Raw genomic sequence first — 25,438 nt, 5'->3', positions numbered from 1 at the left:
GTGCAGTTATACTAGAAGAGCCTATTACTGCTTATAAAACCCAGTTCAGCTGCTGGAGGAGAGGTATACAGTGACAAACAGCTTCCCTGCTACAAAGGTGGCAGGAAATCTATCAAACTGGACAATAAAATTGCAATTGAGTTTCTTTGGCTTTTTATAGCAGCAGCATGTATCCTGATGTAACTCTGCAAAAGCCATCCCATTCTGCAACATTAGTTCTTTACACATCAGTTCTTTATCAAGAACCATGTTATAAATTTGTGATATTGAGATTCAAAATGACTACAAAAAGGAAAAAGCATCACTTCAATACTGTATGTATAAAAGTATTTTAAAATCTTCAGAATAGATACTTTTAGAGAAAATAAAATTTTGTTCCAGTAATTCCAGTGGAATTTTTAACAGCTGCTAAAAATTGTTCACCTACTTACTGAATCACTACAGTTCTACTCTAAGCTTTATTAAACAATAATTTGAAGAGCCTCAGGGCGTAAGTTTCTGTTTTATTTTAAAAATAGCTATAAAGATTTAAAATTCCAAAAAACTTAACAGCATTCAAATAAATTACTTTGTATAAGCCTCATGAAACAGAAAAGCCTTTTAAAAATGAAGAAAATCCACACGAAAGAATAAAATTAAAACACATGTATGAAACACTAAAATAAAAGGTAAACAAATATAAGAGCCAACTTATAACTGTAAACTTTTGTTTTCCCTCTCATAAATAATGTTTTAGCATGTATTTTTAAAAGTATACTTTCACAGCAAAAAGTGATAGGTCTAGTTTTATTCAGATAAAAAGACTCCATGATTAACTTAGCATTATCCCATCTTATAAATGAATACTAAAACTTGAGTCAATGTGGTTCTTGGTCAAAAGCAGTCAGGCACTAGAGGCCTCTCCTTAAAGCAACTATTTTCTTCAGAAAAATTTTAAGATCTGTTTAAAGCTGTAAGTCACTGGACTAAAGAAACATATAAACTAAGCAAAACTATAGTCATACATCACTTAATCATGAAGACATGTTCTGAGAAATGCATCATTAAGCAATTTCATCATGTGAACACCACAGAGCGTACTTACAGAAACCTAGATTGTATCACCCACTATATACCTAGGCTCTATAATATAGGTTATTGCTCCTAGGCTACAAACCTGTATAGCTTATTTACTGTACAGAAGCCTGCAGACAACTGTAATACAATATATGTATTTGTATATCTATTTTTATTTTTGTAATGTTTCAATTTTTAACAAAAGACTGAGTCTCGCTCTGTGACCCAGGCTGGAGTCCAGTGGCGCAATCTTGGTTCACTATTATGTTACTTCAAACTCCTGGGCTCAAGTGATCCTCCCACCTCAGCCTCCTGAGTAGCTAGAAATACAGGTGCATGCCACCATCCCAGCTAGTGTGTGTGTGTGTGTGTGTGTGTGTGTGTGTGTGTGTGTGTGTAGATTGAGACTCACTATGTTGCCCAGGCTGGTCTCAAATTCCTGGCCGCAAGCCATCTTTCAGACTTGGCCTCCCAAAGTGCTGGGATTAGAGGTGTGAGCCACCATTCCCAGCCCCTATATGTGTGTATGTAAGGTTTAGAAATGTGTATCTAAACAAATATAAACATAGAAAAGGTATAGTAAAAATCCAATATAAAATATTTAAAATGATACCTACATAACACATTTACCATGAATGGAGCTTATAAAACTAGAAGTTGCCCTGGGTCAGTCAGTAAGTGGTGAGTAAATGTGTAGGTCTAGTACACTACAGTAGACTTTATAAACACTGTTAATATAGGCTACACTAAATTTATTTTTAAAAACTACTTTTCTTTGTTCAATAAGAAATTAACCTTAGCTTACATTTTAGCTTTATAAACATTTTAATTTAAAATTTTTTTTGACTCTTTTGAAGTCAAATTTAGCTTAAAACACAAACACATTGCACAGTTATAAAAAAATATTTTCTGCCAGGCACAGTGGCTCACACCTGTAATCCCAGTTACTTGGGAGGCTGAGGCATGACAATTGCTTGAACCTGGGAGATGGAGGTTGCAGTGAGCCAAGATTGCACCACTGCACTCCAGCCTAGGTGACAGAGCGAGACTCCGACTCCAGGGGAAAAAAAAAAAAAAAAGTTAGAATGGCGATCATTAAAAAGTCAGGAAACAACAGGTGCTGGAGAGGATGTGGAGAAATAGAAACACTTTTACACTGTTGGGATGGTAAACTAGTTCAACCATTGTGGAAGACAGTGTTGCGATTCCTCAAGGTTCTACATCTAGAGCTAGAAATACCATTTGACCCAGCTATCCCATTACTGGGTATATACCCAAAGGATTATAAATCATGCTACTATAAAGACACATGCACGTGTATGTTTATTGCGGCACTATTCACAATAGCAAAGACTTGGAGCCAACCCAAATGTCCATCAATGATAGACTGGATTAAGAAAATGTGGCAAATGTACACCATGGAATACTACGCAGCCACAAAAAAGGATAAGTTCAAGTCCTTTGTAGGGACATGGATGAAGCTGGAAACCATCATACTGAGCAAATTATTGCAAGGACAGAAAACCAAACACCACATGTTCTCACTCACAGGTGGGAACTGAACAATGAGAACACTTGGACACAGGACGGGGAACATCACACACCCAGGCCTGTAGTGGGGTGGGGTAAATGATGAGTTAATGGGTGCAGCACACCAACAAGGCACATGTATACATATGTAACAAACCTGCACATTGTGCACATGTACCCTAGAACTTATAATTTAAAAAAAAAAAAAAAAAGGCCGGGTGCAGTCACTCATGCCTGTAATCCTAGCACTTTGGGAGGTGGAGGTGGGTGGATCCCCTGAGCTCAGGAGTTCAAGACTAGCCTGGGCAAAATACAAAAAATTAGCCAAGTGTGGAGGTGCACACCTGTAGCCCCAGCTACTCGCCAGGCTGAGGCAGGAGAATCGCTTGAACCCAGGAGGCTGAGGTTTCAGTGAGCCAAGATTGTGCCATTGCATTCCAGCCAGGGTGACAGAGCAAGACTCTGTCTCATTAAAACACACACACACACACACACACACACACTCTAACCGGGTGTGGTGGTTCATGCCTATAATCCCAGTACTTTCAGAGGCCCAGGTAGAAGGACCACTTGAGTCCAGGAGTTGAAGACCAGCCTGAGCAATACAGTAAGACCCCGTCTCTATAAAAAATGTAAAAAATTAGCCAGATGTGGTAGCACATGCCTGTAGTCCCAGCTACTCAGGAGGCTGAGGTGAGAGGATCACTTGAGCCCAGGAGTTTGAAGCTGCAGTGAGCTATGATCACACCACTACACTTCACCTGTCTCAAAAAATAAATATTTTTTTCCTTTCTCTATATCCTTATTCTAAAAGCTTTTTTCTCTTTTTAAAATTATATATATTTTTCAAGCTTTTTTGTTAGAAACTAAGACACAAGCCAGGCCCGGTGGCTCATGCCTATAATCCCAGCACTTTGGGAGGCTGAGGCAGGCAGATCACTTGAGGTCAGGAGCTCGAGACCAGCCTGGCCAACAATGGCAAACCCCGTCTCTACTAAAAATACAAAAATTAGCCAGGTGTGGTGGCGGGCAACTGTAATCCCAGCTACTTGGGAGGCTGAGGCATAACAATCATTCGAGCCCGGGGGGCAGAGGTTACAGTGAGCAGAGATTGTGCCACTATACTCTAGCCTGGGTGACAGCGAGACTCTTTTGCCTGAGCTTATACAGCTAATAATTACTATAAATCAGGATTCACACCCTGTCTCCAAAGTCCACATTTTTTCATTACTTACACAAATCAATTGAAAACTGGATATAAATACCTAGTCATAAATATTCACAAGCTCAAAACACTTGAGATACCACCTGATCCAACTCCTTTATTTTGTATATAGTGAACTCAAAAAGACTAATCTATTCACCCTAAATACACTGTTATTTTCTAAGATAGCAGTTCTCAAACTTTTTGGTCTCATGACACTTTACTCTTTGTTTGTTTGTTTGTTTGTTTGTTTGAGACAGAGAATCGCTCTGTCGCAGGCTGGAGTGCAGTGGTGCAATCTCTGCTCACTGCAACCTCTACCTCGCGGGTTCAAGCGATTCTTCTGCTTCACCCTCCCAAGTAGCTGGGACTACAGGCATTTGCCACCATGCCCAGCTTATTTTTGTATTTTTAGTAAAGACAATGTTTCACCATGTTGGCCAGGATGATCTCAATCTCTTGGCCTCGTGATCCACCTACCTCAGCCTCTTACAGTGCTGGGATTACAGGCGTGAGCCACCAAGCCGGGCAACACTTTACATTCTTAAAAAGTATTAAGGCCCCCAAAGACCCTTTATCTATGTGGATTATATTTACTACTGCTTATTACATTAGAAATTAAAACTGAGACCTTTTAGAAATATTAACCCATTTAAAAATAATAAACTCAATATATAATATAAATAACATTTTCTGAAATGGTTATTTTTCAAAACCAAACAATAACGAGAAGAGTGTTATTACTTCATATTTTTGTGAATCTCTTTAAAGTTTGGCTTCATAGAAGACAACTGCATTCTCATATTTGCTTTTGCATTCAATGTGTTGCATATATTGGTTTGGCTAAAGTATATAAAGAAAATCTACCCTCATATAGATTTGTAGTAGGAAAGGAGAACTGCACAGACCCCATGAAAAGGTCTCATGGGCCCAAGTTCTTTTTTTTTTTTTTTTGAGACAGAGTCTCTGTCACCCAGGCTGGAGTACAATGATATAATCTTGGCTCAATGCAATGTCTGCCTCCCGGGTTCAGGCTTCTCCTGCCTCAGTCTCCCAAGTACCTGGGATTACAGGCATGCACCACCATGCCTAGCTAATTTTTGTATTTTTAGCAGAGATGGGGTTTCACCATGTTGGCCAGGCTGGTCCCGAACTCCCGACCTCAAGTGATCCAGCCGCCTCAGCCTGTGATTACATGCATGTGCCATCGCGCCTGGCTGCCCTCCCAAGGTCTTTAGGTTATACTTTTAACAATGATTGCTTTAAAGTTTATAATCCTCTAGCCATCTTTCCTAAAGACTTCAAGAAACTAAGGGGAATTGACATATATTTATTAGAAAATGTAAAAAATCTGCTTTATACTGGGCACTTCCCTAACCTTGAATCTCCCCTAGAAATTTTTGAAATCTACTCCAAATGTATATGAGGCACAAATTCAACCCTATTTTTCTTATAATCTTTTGTAAACGGCAACACTGTATGAGAAAAAAAATCAGTCTAGATTGCACCAGCCTACTGCAATAGAAATGAGAATATCTGGGCATCGGCACAAACTAAAGTTACAGAAAGGATGGCCAACAGTTCCTGTTAATGAGCCAAATAGTAAATATTTTAGACTTTAGGGACCATGTCATTGATGTAACATGTATGATCATCCTTATAGTGTGAAAGTAGTCATATACAATATATAAAGGAATGGTAGTGGATACGTTCTAGTACAATTATATTTAGATCTGACCCTTAGGCCATGGCTAGCTGAATTCTATTTTAGACAAAACAGATCAACCTCAAAAAATAGTGACTAAAACAAAGCCATTTTATAAAATCAGATCTCTTTTCTTACTTACAAATGGATTTTACTCCTTGTAAACCCTTGCAGTAGAAGCATACTTTCTTCTCAATGAGGAAAGAGGAGGCAGAATGAATAATTTGTAGTAACTTTCAATAATTAAAAGCAATTCAAATACCTAGAAACATGTAATTAGGAAAGGGCAATATTTTTATTTTTTCAGATGGAGTCTCACTCTGTCACCAGGCTGGAGTACAATGGCTCTATCTCTGCTCACTGCCACCTCTGCCTCCCAGGTTCAAGCGATTCTCCTGCCTCAGCCTCCCAAGTAGCTAGGATTACAGGAGCATGCCACCATGCCCAGCTAATTTTTGTATTTTTAGTAGAGATGGGGTTTCACCATGTTGGCCAGGCTAGTCTCCAACTTTTGACCTCAGGTGATCCACCCACCTTGGCCTCCCAAAGTGCTGGCATTACAGGCATGAGCTACCATGCCCGGCCGGAAATGGCAATATATTCTACAGAATGACAAAATATTTTAGAATAACTTTGATAGTCAGTAAAATGAAACACTTAAAGATATACAAAAATTATCATTCTTGGTATTTATTCCTTCCAGTCAATTTTTATTAGATAGCTATATAATTATACTATATTCCTTCTGAGTAATGAGAGGTCTTAAGATTCAAAAAACATACACCGTAAATGAAACTAATAAATTTTAATGCATTAATTACTTGAAATGTAACTTTTCCTTAGAAGGTACAAACATAAAACTCCAAAAATAATTAGATAATCCACATATTGGCAGAAGATATTCATAAACAACATAACTAGCAAAGGATTAAGAATGAAACTATATAAAGAACTCCCACAAAACAACAAGAAAACGCAGATCAAGATTATGGTGATGCAGCATTTTAAATTCATCCAAGTGACAAAGTTTTAAACTCCAGCCATACCACGTGATTAGCTGATGTGAAACAATGAGAACCTAAACACTGTTGGTGAGATGTAAACTGATTCACTACTTTAGAATACTGTATTGTATTGGAATACAATACTTTGGAAAAGAATTTGCATTATCTTGTAAAGTTCAACATTTTCACCTTACAAGTCAGCAATTCTACTTCTAGGAATATATGCAGAAAATTCTTGAACAAGCACAAAATGTATACGAAAATGCTCATTAGCTGGTAAATAGTCATGTCATGCAATACATTACAACTGAGAAAATGAACAAAACTACATGGGTCAATGTGGATGAATCTCAAACAACAATAAGCACAAACAGTAATTAACAAAAAAATGCATTCAGTATGTTGCATTTACCTTAAGTACAAACATAAAAAATAAAACTATTGTTTAGAGTTATATACACATAGTAAAGGTATAGAAAAGATAAAAGACAACACTAAATAAAAGCTAGTGGTGTTGGGGGTCAGGCAAAGAAGAGGAGACAAAGAAATTGTAGAGGGGTGATCCAATTTCATAAACAGTGATCCTTTTTGTATGCTTAGAATATTTCAAAAAAAAAAAAAATTTAAGCTATACATAAATAACTAAACTTACTTTGGCTTAATTAAAAAAAACAAGACTACATGCTTCCTAACCCATTTTTTAGCTACCTGCAAGATGAGCGAAGGGCAAACACCAGCCAGACCTTTTCTGTTTACTCAACCACCTTACATTGCTAAAACAACTGCTTATCTTTGAATATAGTGCGCCACCTTGTGTTCAAAAGCTTTTAACTAGTATAAAATGCTGAGACCCATGTTTGCAAACATGGCTTCTTCGAAAAAAATATTAGGTTGGTGCAAAAGTAATTGCAGTTTTTGCCGCAACTACTTTTTCACCATCCTAATATAAATTCCTTTATGCTGTGGCAATAGATTTACCATTATAAAGACAAGTACATGTAAAAACAACATTAGAAAAAATTATTTTGATTCTAAAGAAATTAGAAATGCTTTATATTTATTTCTATTGATAATCTTTTTGAGCTTTCATTTTGCTGTACTTTCAGAAGAAAACTTGCCTTTTTTCCTTGATTTTAAGTATCCACATTTTTAAATGACTAAAATTCAAAAATTATAGATATTTTAAAAGGTACAATATGCTTTCATAAAGAAACTTACCTTTGAATGAGTGATTGATAAAGTGTCTACCCATACACGCCAGCCACCCCACTCATATTTGACTGCATGGTAAAGCAGGATTCTGAATATGGCATATACCATTTCTGTTATCTTTTGCTCATCCGAATTCTTAGGATTAAAATAGCAGAGAGATAGCATCCATTCTTGCCACACAGAGCATTGTAGCAAGCTCCTGAAAATTATAAAAGGGTACTAAATTATTGAAGAAAAAAAATTATCTGAAAGAAATCTAAAGGTTTAAAACAAAATAACCCTGCTCCTCCCTTCTTCCCCCAAAAAAGAAACACATTTAGTTATACATTAAGAACAATTCAACAATGTGGAACTAAAAATTCTAACTTAACTATGTGGTGCATTATTTACATACTCTTAATGAAAAAAATAGAAAAATCATTTCACAATATTTTTAAAGCAATTTTTCTAAGATAAAATGGGCTTATACAAAAGTATATCTGAATACTGCAAATAAATGCTTTCTGATTCAGCTTACCTCCTGTTTTCTCTACTGTTATTAAAAAGTTTAATCATGTCAGAAAGAAAGGCTCTGCGAACCTCCATGCTCTCTGGGCACTGGGGAGAATTTCGAAGTAGGGTCGCAATTACTTTCAGTATCTCTGTAAGACAGTTTATAAATAAGTAAAAACCAAACTCAACAAAAAACTCATCATAGAAGGTCATCAATCTATTGCAATTTCTTTAGTTTCCCTAACACAAATGTCCACCAAAAACATCCTCTTCTATTATTAAAAAAATCACCTATGGTAAGAAATGACAATACATTCATTAGAAAGCATTTATAAATACGAGAGGAAACTTCTTTCATGATTCGAATGTGCAAAAATAAAGCTGAACTGTAAAAGGTTAAAATAAAACAAGTTAAATTATAAATGAATTAAATGTCAGTGAAACTGCTTACTCTCTCTGAGATATACCAAATAGTAAAGTTGATCTTAAAAACAAAGAGGGTGGGCTAGGTGGTCCAGGCCTGTAATTCCAACACCTTGGGAAGCTGAGGTGGGTGGATCACTTGAGGTCAGGAGTTCGAGAGCAGCCTGGCCAATATGGCAAAATCCCATCTCTACTAAAAACATAAAAATCAGCTAGGTATGGTGGCGCGTGCCTGTAATCCCAGCTACTCAGGAGGCTGAGACAGGAGAATTGCTTGAACCCAGGAGATAGAGGCTGCAGTGAGTCAAGATCATGCCACTGCACCCTAGCCTGAGCGACAGAGCGAGACTCTGTCTCAAAACAAAACAAAACAAAAAAGAAAATAAAAAACACTATAATCAAAATCTCAGAAAAAGATAATAAATTCTTAAGATTCCTCATCATAATTTACGTTATGCACACATAGTCTTTCATTTACCACAGTGAATTTTTTTTTTTTTTTGAGATGGAGTCTCTGTCACTTGGAGTACAGTGGCATGATCTTGGCTCACCGCAACCTCTACCCCCCAGGTTCAAGCAACTCTCCTGCCTCAGCCTCCCGAGTAGCTGGGATTACAGACGCCTGCCACCACGTCTGGCTAATTTTTGTATTTTTAGTAGAGACAGGGTTTCACCATCTTGGCCAGGCTGGTCTTGAACTCCTGACCTCATGATCCACCCGCCTCGGCCTCCCAAAGTGCTGGGATTACAGGTGTGAGCAACCAAGCCCGGCCTACCATAGTGAATTTTTAAAGTTGTGACGATTTTCTTTCATAATCTTAAAAGTAAAATTAGACACAAAAAAACTCAAAGGAAATTAAAACCTATTCAACATCCCATCTCCCCAGGAAATGCAAAGTAAACTACTATTGTAATGGTCTTAGCAAAAAGCTATTTAAATCTCCAGAATTTAGCTTAAATTAGGCCAGGCACAGTGGCTCACGCCTGTAATCCCAGCACTTTGGGAGGCTGAGGCAGTTGGGTCACCTGAGGTCAAGAGTTCAAGACCACCCTGGCCAACATGAAGAAATTCCGTCTCCGCAAAAAATTTGAAAATTAACCAGACCTGGTAGCAGGCACCTGTAATCCCAACTACCAGGGAGGCTGAGGCAGGAGAATTGCTTGAACCAGGAGGCAGAGGTTACAGTGGCTGAGATCCTGCCACTGTACTCTAGCCCGGGCGGCAGAGCAAGACAAGACTAGGTCTCTAAATAAATAAACAATCTCCAGAACTTAGCTTAAATTTAAAAAAAAAAAAAAAAACTTTTAAAAATATGCACATAGACCAGGTGCGGTGGCTCATGCCTGTAATACCAGCACTTTGGGAGGCTGAGGTGGGAAGACTGCTCGAGCCCAGGAGTTTTAGACCAGCCTGGGCAGCATAGGTAAAATAATGACATCATGTCTCTCTGAAAGCTGAGGAAAATTAAACTTCAAAGCCATGTACTTTGAAAATTAGCACTGGAGTACCAAACACACAAACACACCTAACCACATAAAATGTAATTAAATTTCGAAACCCTACAAACTAATAATTTTAATAACATGATCTTAAAAAGCAAGATGAAAAAGGTATACTTTATACAAGTGCTTAAGAATTCTAAGTATCAAAAGAAAAGACTGCTTAACAAGACTATCTTCATAAACAATAAAGAAGACATATTTTTGTATTCCAAATTTGGTATTTTTATATTCACAGTAATTTAAGATAAAACTACCTACATGGTCCATGTAATTCTGCCTGACATCACTAAACAGCACAATCAAAATTTTGCTGAAAGTCTGAACATATATTAAATCAAGACCTTAAGCAAACAATTCTTCAAAACCTTTATATAAGAATTTCCGGCCGGGCGCGGCGGCTCAAGCCTGTAATCCCGGCACTTTGGGAGGCCAAGACGGGTGGATCACGAGGTCAGGAGATCGAGATCATCCTGGCTAACCCGGTGAAACCCCGTCTCTACTAAAAAATACAAAAAACTAGCCGGTCGAGGTGGCAGGCGCCTGTAGTCCCAGCTACTCGGGAGGCTGAGGCAGGAGAATGGCATAAACCCAGGAGGCGGAGCTTGCAGTGAGCTGAGATCCGGCCACTGCACTTCAGCTTGGGCAACAGAGCGAGACTCCATCTCAAAAAAAAAAGAATTTCCACATGAGGTTGATTTGAAGGAATATTCAACATAAAACACAAACAAAACTAGTATCATCACACTTAATGAAATACTCATCTAACAGTCTGTTTCAACAACATCGATTTTAGGTTGTTCACAGTGACTTTCTTTTAAGTAGCAAAAGGTAGTTTTTGTTCAAGTATATAAAATACATACGAGGGTTTTGTATCTTTACTGAAGAATCAGGATCTGGATGCTGTTTATGTATCACCTGAGTACCAATCTGTTCTATAAGAATCTACAGAAGTAAAACAATGGATTACATTAGCAAATCACTGGATTAGCATCACTATTAATGAGCTTTAAGTACAACACTAATCGAAATATAGTATATTTTTAGTCCAATATTGTCATGTTAAGTATTATACTTCTAAAATAACTACAGCATTATTACTCTATGTTTTCTTAATTATAAAATGAGACATCAAATAGTTAATACAATGAAGGGAATATTTAAACAGAAATAACGATACTGTTTAAAAATTCACACATTAATAACAGATTTATAAAAATGCAGCCACATCTCCTTTATATCATTTCATAGCTGTACATTACGAACTTAAATGATCTGGCCAGCATGGTGGCTCATGCCTATAATCCCAGCACTTTGGGAGGCTGAGGTGGGTGGATCGCCTGAGGTCAGGAGTTCACGACCAGCCTGGCCAACATAGCGAAACCCTGTCTCTACTAAAAATACAAAAATTAGCTGGGTGTGGTAGCGCACACCTGTAATCCCAGCTGCTGGGGAGGCTGAGACAGGAGAATCACTTGAACCCAGGAAGTGGAGGTTGCAGTGAGCTGAGACTATACCACTGCATTCCAGCCTGGGTGACAGGGTGAGACTCTGTCTCAAAAAATAAAATAAAAGTAAATGATCTTATTTACCTACACAATGTTAAGAGGCATTTTTATAATAAGAAATTTAGAGGAGTAAATCCTAAGTACATTCCTACCTCAAACAGGACATTATATGTGGTCATTGTGATTAAATTTGTCTGAAGCATGAGCCTTTCAGCTAGCAATGAAAACAATCCATGTCCAAGCATGACTTCAACTTTCCTCCTGCAATTACACAAAAAGAAATCATCAAATGTAGAGCTTTTCTGTGCTCTACTTAATATGCATGCTGGATGAAGGAAACACAAAATACTTTTTCACACTACAAACAATTCCCAACTCCATTACTCTCCCAACTATCTTCAATCTAGAACTTCTAAAGCCACAGAACCTTTAAGTAGAGAAATGCTAACCACTATATAAGCATAACTAGTTTAAAAAAAAAAAAAAAAGACAAGTTGCCTATGCAACAGCACAGCAAAAACCTCCTCCCCCAAAATCTTCAGAGCAGTTATTTATTTAATGAAGTTGCTACAGTCTACCAGCACTAACTTAGTCTCTCCTGGGGACGATCATCTAAAGCTCATCTAAAGCACAGTAAGTACCTAAGTAAAACAATTTGGAGAAAAAGTAGAAGAAATGTTATATAATTTTAAAAAATAAATACTATGAAAACATACATAAAAAATTAACTTTCCAAGCATAAATTCAGAAACTAAAGGATCAAAAACTTTAATTTTACCCTTGGGGTCAGCAAAGTTTTTCTGCAAATGGCTAGGGGGTAAATATTTTAGAATTTGTGGACCAGGTGATTTCTGTCACAATTCAACACTGTCCTGGTATCATGAAAGCAGCCACGGATGATACACAAATAAATTATTGTGGCTGTTTTCCAATAAAACCGTATTTTTACAGGTGGCTAGCTGGATTCCTAAACACTGCAGTTTACCAACACTTGTTCTAAACCAAAAAATTTTCTTTTTAAAATAAACTACTTCTGGTACAGAGAACAAAAGGTAGAACATGAATATCTGCATTCAGCTAAGAAAATAAGCATGGAAGTTTCAGTTCTGAGTTACGCATATATGAGAACACACTATGTGACAAACATCCAGGTTACTGTATTACTTTATAATAAAGATAAAGCAAAAATGGTGTGAGTCACCTGAAATCAAGTCTCCATAGCTTCTTGAATGCAAGTTGTCCAAACTAATTCTCATAATTCACATTAAATATATGGATAATTTAAATAATTTTATGTATAAAAAAACTATTCCTGTTCAACTTAGTTTTTAAAATATGTACTACTGTTTACATTCATATAGCAATTTATGAATAAAAATACAAGAAAAACTAGAGGACTATAGAACAAAATTGCTACTGCAAAGATTTATAAAATAAATAAGTAGAATATAAGAGTCCATCTTAGATTTCAGGCATACTTACTTTGGGGCCAGATGTTTTAAAAAATAACCCATTGCCTTAAGAGCTTGTACCCTGATTCCTTCGCTTTTCGATGCCAGAAGCTTGTAGATAACACTGAATGAATAAGATTAAAAACAAACTATTTTCAGTATAATTTTTAAAAGGAAAGTCTTAAAATATATACTTTTCTTATTATTATAAACCTATTTCAAATAATATGGAGGGAAATTTAATACACATTTCTGGTATTTAAAAACCTGTCTATCTCAGGCTAGAGTTCCTTTCAATGAAAACTAAGAAATGAGAAGAAATTGGAATATAAGGTGGCCTTTCCACGCACACACTTATATGTAACGTGTGCATCAAGCTAGCTTTGAGACAGTTTTTTCCGTCTGCTACAGGCTTATGTCCTTTGAAGGTTACCAACTGGTTATTTTAAGTCAGTAGAAAGAAAGCATTCTCTAATGGTAGCACATATTTAAATTTCTAAATAATTGTCACCATGAAAAACAAGACAGCAGGCTAATAATAAATGATAATCAGAAATAATTACAAAAGTAAAAAGATTTAAAACCAAAGGACGCTAAAAATAAATTTCCCATTCAATTCTCAAAAATTATACAGTAATTTAATATAATTTTTAAAGATCTATGTGGAGGCCGGAGGCAGTGGCTCATATCTGTAATCCCAGTGTTTTGGGAGGCCGAGGCAGACAGATCACCTGAAGTCAGGAGTTCGAGGCCAGCCTAGCCAACACAGCGAAACCCCATCTCTACTAAAAATACAAAAATTAGCTGGGCATGGTGGCATGCGCCTGTAATCCAGCTTCTCGGGAGGCTGAGGCAGGGGAATCACTTGAACCTGGGAGGTGGAGGTGGGAGTGAGCCGAGATCACGCCACTGCACTCCAGCTTGGGCAACAGAGTGAGACTCTGTCTCAAAAAAAAAAAAAAAAAGATCTATGAGGGCCTTCTGATTTTAGTATAAGCAAAGTATAATGAAACTGAAATTCAACTGATTCATTACAGCATTCCCTTCCTCATAAACATTTAGAACAAGAACAGTAATTAGAAACTCTTAGAATTACTTTTAAAAATTAAGGATATCAGTATCCTCCTAGATCAAAATTTTGGTGTTTAGTAAGTCAGAAAACATTCTGAACAAAAAGGAAATATCTTCCACCTCTAGTGATCAATAGAAAAGCAGGTATATAAAAAGAAGTTTGATTCCTTTTCAAATATGAACTAAAGGCATTCAAGTCCATATCACATTGTAACTGCATAATTTTAATTCAAATCTTAGTACAAAAACTTAACAGTCAATCATTGGGAAAATACTAATATGTTTTACGTTTCTTTTCCTCAAGGATTTAAATTCAGCCAAATAAAAATTAAACCTTTTAAAAGAAATATTAATATAAGCATGATACTAGTTTAAAATCACAATAGTTTTTTGAGGTTTTTTCCCCAAAGATGGCAGATTTGAGGGTTTTAGCATTTCTCAGCCACTTGGAAATATCAAGATAGTACATGAAAATCAACTGTGAGCTTTAATTCAGGAAGGAAAGCAGGACTCCGCCAGAATCATGAAGGGCACCCTAGATCCCGAGAGCCCTTTGTTTCTCCCGAGACCTGGAGCTAACTGGGAAAGAGGTAAGGAGATACTGTGAGGGAAAGACACCAGGAAAAGTTGCAGGGACCAACAGCAGGACACCATTTTGAATTCAAGCACTTACAATTCAACCTGGAAATCTGGCAGTGTGTCTGTGCAGGCATGCCAGAAATTAGAGTCCCCGTTTTGGAGCCAGAAATGTGAAAACTGCCTCAGCAGTAGGTGTTATAATTGTACTCTACCCCGTTGCAGGCCTAGGGTGGGAGGAAAGCTGCTATAGCTGCAATATCTCCTGGACAAGAAGACTTGGCAGGCAGAGGCAGCTTGGTGACCTGGAACCTGTCTGCATGTGTCATTGCTGGGTGCTCCAGCCTGCTACCCTGACACTGTGGTGCAGGAGGGCCCTCTCTGCTCCACTCTCAGGCAGAAACCCAGGCATTCAAGCCACCCCACCCTTCATAGACACAGATCATGGCACTGGACCCTCTTTGGTCCATGCCCAGGCTAATCTCCAGGCAACTGAAGCACCCGCTCCCATGGACTAGCAACCTGAGCCCTATTCCACGCGGTGCAGCAGGATGCACAGGCAGATCTCCAGGCATTAAATGCACTTGCTTGCCCAGATTGGCAGCCTGAGCCACCCCACTCTTCCTTTGCAGAGATCCAGGTTTAGAGAGGTCTTCTATGCTTCACGCCCAGGGAGATCTCCAGGCATTCAGAGCAGCTGCTTGGCCAGCCCAGCAGTCTTAGTCATCCACCCCTCTGTGCAAAGATCTTGGTGCAAGCGGTGGCCCTATCTGTCCACAGCCAGGCAGATTTCCAGGCATTCAGACAACTCACTCACCTGGAACAGCACACTCTGCATCATTCCTATCTATGCAGAGATCCTAGTACAGGGGGCCCTCTCTGTTTCACACCCAGGCCTGTCTCCAGGGATTTAGGGTAACTGCTTGCCTGGTTCAGTACCCTGAGGTGTCCCACCATTCCAGTGCAGAAATCCTGGTGCAGGAGACCCTCTCCATTTCACAGCCAGCAGATCTTCAGGAATCTGGAAAACCCACTTTCCTGGATTAGGAGTATAGGCCACCCCCATTCCCATGCAGAGAACTTGGGGCTGAGGTTTCCCATCACTATGCCTAGGCACTCCTCTGGGTACTTAGGGGCTGCCCACTGAATTCTCCCTCAGCACTGATGCCTGCCATAGGGAGACCTAGTAGGACCTGCCCAGTCTGGATATGCCCATTTTGTGCCCTCCTCCAGAGCAGAGGAGGGAGCTCAGACCACCGTGCACTCCACACATCAACCTATTGCCTGAGGCAACAGAGAGCTTCTCCCACTAAACACAGGTCAAGTATATACCCAGTCACATTGGCCAAAGCCCACTCTCACTCATAACTGCCATCCAATGGCTTGTAGGTTGAACTGCACAGACCAATATAAAACCTGCTGACAGAAGTGTATAAAGCTATAGAAGCAAAGCCAAAAGGCCCTACCCAGCATTCTCTATAGCCACAGCACCCATGGAGACAGAGAAAGGGAAAGAAGACAAAATAACAATAATAACATTATAGAGAAAGGAAAAAATACCTTAAAAGCATGAAAATTATTACAAAAGTTAGAAGTGTCAGCATCTCCAAAGGAGAAGGAACCAGCACAAAGCTTCGGACACCATGAAAAATCTGAGTGTGGTGACACCGTCAAAGGATCACACTGGCTCTCCAACCATGGACCATAACCAAACTGGAAACTCAGAAGAATTGACAAATAAAGAATTCAAAGCATGGACTGCAAGGAAGCTCAATGATATCCAAGACAATGTTGAAAATTAGAAGAAACTTCTAAAGCAATCCAGGAAATGAATGGGATTAAATATCTTAAAAAGAAATCAATCAGAGATAGTGGAATTGAAAAACTCACTTAAGAAATTATAAAATAAAACTGAATGTTTTATCAGCAGACTGGACAAACTAAAAGAAAGAATTTCAAAGCTTGAAGACTGATCTTTCAAATTTACCCAAACAAAAATTTTTTAAAAAGGTTGAAAAATGAAAAAAAGTCTTCAAGAAATATCAGACTACATAAAGCAGCCAAACCTACAAATTACTGGCATTACTGAGAGAGATGGATAAAAAGAAAACAACCTGAAAAACATATATGAGGAAATAATTCAAGAAAACTAACCTAATTTTGCTAGAGATATAGGCATCCAAATACAAGAAATCTAGAGAACGTCGCAAGATACCATACAAAATGAACATTGCCACAGCATTTAGTCACCAGACTGTCCAAGACCAACACTAAAGAAAAAATCTTAAAGGTAGCTAGAGAAAAAGGTCAGATCACATACAAACAGAACCCCATCAGCCTAACAGCCGACTTCTCAGCAGAAACCACACAAGCCAGGAGAGATTGGGGGCTTATTTTCAGTATTCTTAAAAGAAAAAAAAATTAGCCAAGAAATTTCATATCTACCCAAACGAAGCTTAATAAGCAAAAGAGAAATAAATGTTTTTCAGACAAGTAAGCATCAATGGAATTTGTTGCCTATAGACCAACCTCACAAGAGATCCTTAAGATAGTTCTAAACATGGAAATGAAAGAATACTTACTACCACAAATATGCATGTACACAGCTTGCAAACCTTATAAAACAACCACACAAAAGAAACTACAAAGCAACCAGCTAACAACTTCATGATAGGATCAAAACCTCACATATGAATATTAATTATGAGTGTAAATGGTCTAAATGCCCCACTCAAAAGGTACAGAATGGCATGTTGGATAAAAAAACAAAACTCATCCATCTATTGTCTTTAAGAGAGCTATTTCACATATAACACTACTCATAGGCTCATAGTACAGGGTTGGGGAAAGATCTATCACACAAAGAGAACACAGAAAAAGAGCAGGTGTCACTATTCTTGTATCAGATAAAACAAACGATAAACGATCAAGAGTTAAAAAGGGCAAAAAATTGCATTGCAAAATGAAAAATAGTTCAATTCAACAAGAAAACTTAACTATCTTAAATATATATGCATCCAATAGTAGAGCAATCAGATACATAAAACAACTACTACTAGACCTAGGAACAGTCTTAGACAGTCACACAACAATAGTGAGGGATTTCAACACCCCACTGACAGGCATTAGACATGTCATGGAGGCAGAAAACTAACAAATTCTGGACATAAATTCAGCACTTGACTAATTGGACCTAATAGACATCTACGGGATACTCCACCCATCAACCACCACAGAATACACATTCTTCTCATATGCACACGAAACATACTCCAAGATCAATCACATGCTTCACCATAAAGAAGGTCTCAATAAATTCAAAAAATTGAAATCATGCCAACCATATTCTCAGACGACAGTGGAATAAGAATAGAAATCAATAACAAGATGATCTCTCAAAATCATACAATTACATGGAAGTTGAACAACTTGCTCCTGAATGACTTTTGGCTAAACTATGAAAGTAAGGCAGAAATTTAAAAATTTTTTGAAATAAATGAAAACAAAGACACAACATAGCAAAATCTCTAGGATACAGCCAAACCAGTGTTAAGAGGAAACTTTAGGCCAGGCGCAGTGGCTCATGCCTGCAATCTGAACACTTTGGGAGGTCAAGGTGGGTAGATCACTTGAGAGCAGGAGTTCTGGACCGCCTGGCCAACATGGTGAAACTCTGTCTCTACGAAAAATACAAAAAAAATTAGCCAGGCGTGGTAGTGGGTGCCTGTAATCCCGGCTACTCAGGAGGCTGAGGCAGGAGAGTCACTTGAACCCTGGAGGCGGAGGTTGTAGTGAGCTGAGATTGAGCCACTGCACTCCAGCCTGAGCGACAGAGCAGGACTGTCTCCAAAAAAAAAAGGAAATTTTATACCACATAGCACTAATGCCCTAACTCAAAAAGCTAGAAAGATCTAAAATTAACAATCTGACATCACACCTAGAGGAACCAGAAAAACACAAAATAAACCCCAAATCTACCAGAAGAAAAAAAAAATAATGAAAATCAGAGCAGACCTAAACAAAACTGAGACAAAAATCCATACAAAGAACCAACAAAACAAAAGCTGATTATTTGAATAGATAAAGAAGACTGATAGACCACTAGCTAGATTTTTTAAAAAACCCACATAAGCACAATCAGAAATGACAAAGTTGATGACACAACCAATCCCACAGAAAGACAAAAGATCCTCAGAGACAATTATGAATACCTCTAAGCACACAAACTAGAAAATCTATAGGATATGGATAAATTCCTAGAAACACAAAATCAGGAAGAAGTTAAAACCCTGAACAGACCAGGATTGAGCTCCGAAACTGTATACCTGCTAAAATTTGGCAGTGAATTTTTCTGGTCCAGAATTTTTTTTTTTTTTTTTTGGTTACCTACCAACCAAAAAAATCCCAGACGAGATAAATTCACTGCCAAATTCTAGCAGATATACAAAGAAGAGCTGGTAGCAATCCTACTAAAAATATTCAAAAAAAAATTGAGTACAAGGAACTCCTCCCTAACTCATTTTACAAAGCCAGCATCACCCTGATACCAAAACCCAGCAAAGACACAACGAAAAAGAAAACTACAGGCCAATATCCCTGATGAACATAGCTGCAAAAGTCCCCAACAAAATACTAGCAAACCAAATCCAGCAACACATCAAAAAGTTAATTCACCATGAATTAACTTTTTAATTACTAGGAATGAAGTAAGCTTCATTTCTGGTATGCAAGGTTGGTTCAACATACACAAATCAATAAATATGATTCAATACAAACAGAATTAAAAATAAAACCATATCTTTATCCCAATAGATGTGGAAAAAAACTTTCAATAAAATCCAGCATCTCTTCATCACAAAAATCCTCAAGAAACCAGGCATAGAAGGAACATACCTCAAAGTAATGAGAGCCATCTAAGGTAAACCCACAGCTAACATCATATTAAACAGACAAAAACATGAAGCATTCCCTTTGAGAACTTGAGCAAGAAAAGGGTGTCCACTCTTACCACTCCTATTCAACATAGCACTGGAAGTCCTTCCCAGAGCAATCAGGCAAGAAAAGAAAACAAAAGGCATCCAAATAGCACAAAAAAAATTCAAACTCTCTCTCTTCATGATGATATAATTCTACAACTTGAAAACCCTAAAGACTCCCCCAAAAGGCTCCTGTGACTGATTAAATGACTTCAGTACAGTTTCGGGATACAAAATTGATACACAAAAATCAGTAGCATTTCCAAACAACAACAACAATCTTCAAGCTCATATCCAAATCAGGAAAGCAATTCCTTTTACAATATCCATGCTCAAGGACTGGAAGAATCAATATTATTTAAATGGCCATACTGCCCAAAGCAATCCACAGATTCCATACTATTCCTATAAAACTATGAATGTGATTTTTCATAGAACTAGAAAATAACTATACTAAAATACATACGGAACCAAAAAAAGAGCCCACATAGGCAAAGTAATCCTAAACAAAAAGAACAAAGCTGGAGGCATCACAATACCCAACTTCAAACTATACTATAAGGCTACAGTGACCAAAACAATATGGTACCGGTATAAAAACAGACACATATGCCAATGGAACAAAATAGAGAACCCAGAAACAAAGCCACATACCTACAGCCATCTGATCTTTGACAAAGTAGAGAAAAATAAGCAATGGGGAAAGGACTCCCTATTCAATAAATGGTGATGGAATAACTGGTTAGCCACATGCAGAAGAATGAAACTGGACCCTTACCTTTCACCATACAAAAATTAACTCTGACACTTGTATCCTAACACTTTGGGAGGCCGAGGTGGATGGATTACGTGAGCCCAGAAATTTGAGACCAGCCTGGGCAACATGGTGAAACTCCATTTCTACAAGAAACGCAAAAATCATCCAGGCATGGTGGGACATGCCTGTAGTCCCAGCTACCTGGGAGGCCAAGGTAGGAAGATCGCTTGAGACGCAGAGGCAGAGGCTGCAGTGAGCTTTGGTCGTGCCACTGCACTCCAACCTGGGCAACAGAGCAAGATCCTGTCTAAAAAAAAATGCTTTTAGCTCAAGAGGGATTAAAGGTTTAAATGTAAGCCATCGAATTAGAAGAATCCTAGAAGAAAACACCGTTCTGTACATTGGCCTTGGGAAAGAATTTATCACTAAGGCCTCAAGAGCAATTGCAATATAAACAAAAATTGACGAGTGGGACCCAATTAAACTAAGCACTTAGGTACAAAGAAACTGTCAACAGAGTAAACACACAATCTACAGAATGGGAAAATATTGACAAACTATGCATTCAACAAAGGTCTAATATCCAGAATCTATAAGGAACTTAAACAATTGTACAAGCTAAAAACAATCCCATTAAAAAAATGGGAAACACCACAGACAGACACTTCTTAAAAGACGACATACAAGCGGGCAACAAACATATGAAAAAATGCTTAATTAACATCATTAATCATCAGTAAAATGCAAATCAAAACCACAATGAGATACCTTCTCACACCAGTCAGAATAGCTATTACTAAAAAGTCAAAAAACATCTGATTCTGGCAAAGCTGCAGAGAAAAGGTTACACTTACACACTGTTGGTGGGAATGTAAGTTAGTTCAGCCTCTGTGGAAAGCAGCTTGGAGATTTCTGAAAAACCTTTGAACTACCATTCAACTCAGCAATTCTACTACTGGGTATATATCCAAAATAAAATAAATCATTCTACCAACAGACACATCACTCGTATATATATTACAGCACTAATCACAATAGCAAAGACATGAAATCAACCTAGGTTTCTACCAAAGGTAGATTGGATAGAGAAAATGTAATACACATACACCATGGAATACTACACAGCCATAAAAATAAACCAAAATCATGTCGTTTGCAGAAACATGGATACAGCTGGGGGTCATTATCCTAAGTGAATTAATGCAGGAACAAAAAGCCAAGTATCACATCTTCTCAGTTATAAGTAGGACCTAAATAATGGGTACTCATAGACATAAAAATGGCAATAATAGACAATGAGACTATAAGAAGAAGGAGGGAAGGAAGGGGGAAAGGTTGAAAAACTAACTTTTGGGTGCTGTACTCAGTACTTGGGTGACAGGATCAACCATACCTCAAACCTCAGCATTACACACTATACCCATGTAACAAACCTGCTCCTGTAGCCCCTGAATCTAAGATAAAGGTGGAAATTATTAAAATAAATACATAATAAATAAAAATAAAAACCATAACACACTAAGATATTTTAACATATCAAAAAACTATGCTTGCTATAGCTTAACTCACAAATATCTGCGGTTAAAAATCACAATAGGGCTGGCCATGGTGGCTCACACCAGTATACCAGCACTTTGGGAGGCTGAGGTGGGCGGATCACCTGAGGTCAGGAGTTCGAGACCAGCCAGACCAACATGGCAAAACCCTGTCTCTACTAAAAATGCAAAATTAGTCAGGCTTGGTGGTACACGCCTGTAATCCCAGCTACTCTGGAGGCTGAGGCAGGAGACTCGTTTGAACCCGGGAGACAGAAGTTGCAGTGAGCTGAGATCGCACCATTGCACTCCAGCCTGGGCAACAAGAGCAAAACTCTGTATCAAAGAAAAAAAAAACACACAAAAATTTCTTCAAAAGATAAACTCTAGACATTGTCTACATACTTTCAAATAATGTTTTATTAGGATTAATAACATGAGAAGATCAAAAGAACCTGAAATTATTCTATAAACCTAATAGTTATCCTACAAAAAACTTTTAAATTTTGAACACTTCTAACCAAAGCAGAATCAAAGTAGTTTTATCTGCTAAACATCAGCAGTAAATTTTGTAAAAGTTAAATAGGCCTATTTTGCTTTTTGATCATAGTTTTTTTCTTATTTAATGCACAAAAAAATACTTTACACATTAAAGGGAGGAAAAATCCTGTAGGGCTTCAATGAAATTTATATATTTATCTAATCATAAAACAATGTATAAATACATGTACACTTCTCTATTTGGAAATAAAGTATAAGGAAGAGAGCAAAAATAATTCATGAAAAACAATATTCAAATTTGGAAATATTTTCATGCAATCTATTTTACTATGGTTATATGTTTAAAGAAATAGATATGGACATTTTTGAACTGAAATATACTATGGCATGTACAGTATATTTTCAATGCAGAAAATACAATTCAGGCAACAGAAACACCCAAAAAGATAATCTGAATAGTAACATTATTTCAATCTGCTCACAGATATTAAAAATGTGATAACAGCTCATTAAACTAGACTCAAATATTAAAAATGTATAACAATTTAAGCAGGGCATATGATGAGACTGACACTGAGTCGGAAAACACAGTCACTTCTAAGGAAGGATAAGTCTTTCCAAGCTGTTGACCTAGTTCAATATCAGAGCTAATGTTTAAATGATTTCATGGTAGAGAAAAATTTATATTAAATAACTGAATGTGAAAATTTATGTCATTTGATGGAAATTAAATTGTCACTCAAATTTAGAAATGCTACTGATGTCTACGACACAGTTTGGCATGCCTATATTATCTGGCACCAGTAAAGACTATCCTCCCTCCAATTTTCTCCATTTGAGATTATCCTTATACCCCCATTTAACTTCCAGTTAACACAAAACCTTTACTAAATTCACCTCTGTTCTTTTCATGGTGGCCTTCAAAAATTATGGTGTTAGGCCGGGAGCAGTGGCTCACGCATATAATCCCAGCACTTTGGGAGGCCGAGGTGGGCAGATCACTTGAGGTCAGGAGATCGAGACCAGCCTGGGCAACATGGTGAAACCCTGTATCTACTAGAAATACAAAAATTAGCCAGGCATGGTGGTGGGCACCTGTAATACCAGCTACTCAGGAGGCTGAGGCAGGAGAATCACTTGAACCTGGGAGGTGGAGGTTGACGTGAGCCGGGATTGCACCACTGCAATCCAGCCTGGGCGACAAAGTGAGACGCTATCTCAAAAAACAAAAAAATTATGGTACTATATACTAAGTACCAAAGTAATCATAAACAGGTACTCAAATTTTGTATCAATGTCCAGTTTGAATTTTCTCTCTCTCCCCGACCTTCTACCATCTCTTTTTAAATCATCAAAACCAAAAATCCATAATTTAAAAAATGTAAATACTGAATTTTTGGACCCAAAGAATACTTTCAAAGAACTCCAATTAGATTGAAGGGAACTATCCACCATTCAAAAATTATTTTTAAACTACATAACTAATATAAACATTTAATAAATATTTCTACCCAGTTTTTTTTAAGTAACTGAACTGAATTTAAATGGAACTAAATCTTCACATTTCTGTATATTAATCCAAATTAGAAATTTTTTATTTCTTCACAGTAACAAATAAAAGACTGAGAAAGTAGCAAAAATTAAAATATACTATAAAAGCAAAATGGGGGAATAATGATGCCAACATGGAAGTCAGCATTTTCCCTCCATAAAAAAAGACAGGAATAAAAACAAAAAAAATTTTCACTGACAAGTATTTATTCTTGAGAAATTGCTAGAAATCCAGGTAAGAATATCAGGAGTCAGTGGCCTTGTTGATGAGACTACTCCTGTCATTACCACTCCAGTTTAGTTGGTAAGAACTGTAGTTTTACCTTTTGGGGTTGGCAGTAAAAAGTAGCACTGTTGCTTTCAGACAGGGCAAACCTATTCAGGGTAAGAAATGAAAACTGCAATTCTCCAGCTAAAAGTGGCAGACTTGGTTACAAATCAATGGGAGAAACCAGCAGCTTTGCTAGATCAGAGATGCAGTTACAATTCAGGGTGAACAGCAGACGGGTTAGATATTTAGTAGGCAGATATTTAAAAAGAGAGAACCATAGAAAGACTGAGATAAGTACTCCACACAGACCTAGCTGATTGAGAAAGTACCTATATCCAGGAGACACCTGGGTCACTAACTGAAAAAGGAAAGGCAAAAGAGACTAAGTAGCCACAACTTTGAATGCAATCCCTAAAAATACACAGATCAACACAGTGAACCGAAAGGCTGAAAGAATTTTATCAGAAACTGTAGCTAAATCATTGATTGAACTCTAAGATATATAGAAACATGGAAAACCCTAAGAGCGCTATGGAAAGAAAAAAGGAAAAAGTAAAAATACTGGACAGAGAAAAGTCAGAGCTGTATACCATGGAGAAAACACAATCTGCATATTAAATGAGGCAAATTACTTAAAACAAAAACCAACAACCACAGAAAAACAAAAAAAGTCCAGAGTTGCCCAGTTTTCCACAAAAATTACTACATATGCAAAAAAAACAAAAAAGAGTATAACCCATAATCAGTAAAAGAGCAATAATCAAAAATAACTTGTACGGTCTAAATGTTAGATTCAGCAAATAGTTTTAAGGACTTGTAATAAATTATATTCAATAAATGAAAAAATAGTATGCTCAAATAATTGAATGAAAAAATAGTATGCTCAAATAATTGAATTATATTCAATAAATGAAAAAATAGTATGCTCAAATAATTGAATGAAACAGATTAACAATGAGTTCTCAATAAACTATAAAAAGACCAAATGGAAATTCTAGAGATTAAAAAGTATAATTTAAAAATCAAGGAATTCACTATAGGCATTCAATAGGAGACTCAGATGGGAAATGAAGAATCTGTGAATTCAAAGATAAATCAATATAAATTATACAGTC

General features: G+C 37.3%; 1 protein-coding gene across 4 annotated transcripts in view; it reads right to left on the bottom strand.

Moving 5' to 3' along the window:
• LRBA (LPS responsive beige-like anchor protein) overlaps positions 1–25,438 on the bottom strand; it is a 766,866-nt gene that overhangs the window by 613,083 nt on the left and 128,345 nt on the right. For all 4 annotated transcript variants that reach the window (XM_031663999.1, XM_031664001.1, XM_031664000.1 and 1 more), the window contains exons 18-22: positions 13,117–13,209; positions 11,787–11,895; positions 10,990–11,071; positions 8,229–8,352; positions 7,718–7,910 (exon numbers count right to left, since the gene is read on the bottom strand). In XM_031663999.1, coding sequence (XP_031519859.1) covers positions 7,718–7,910; positions 8,229–8,352; positions 10,990–11,071; positions 11,787–11,895; positions 13,117–13,209 — 601 coding nt within the window. The remainder of the gene's footprint in view (positions 1–7,717; positions 7,911–8,228; positions 8,353–10,989; positions 11,072–11,786; positions 11,896–13,116; positions 13,210–25,438) is intronic.

The sequence above is a fragment of the Papio anubis genome, chromosome 3 (assembly GCF_008728515.1).
Source record: "Papio anubis isolate 15944 chromosome 3, Panubis1.0, whole genome shotgun sequence".
NCBI classification, from domain to species: Eukaryota; Metazoa; Chordata; class Mammalia; order Primates; family Cercopithecidae; genus Papio; species Papio anubis.
The sequence above is the reverse complement of the archived record's forward strand: the minus strand, read 5'-3'. Positions and strand labels throughout refer to the sequence as shown.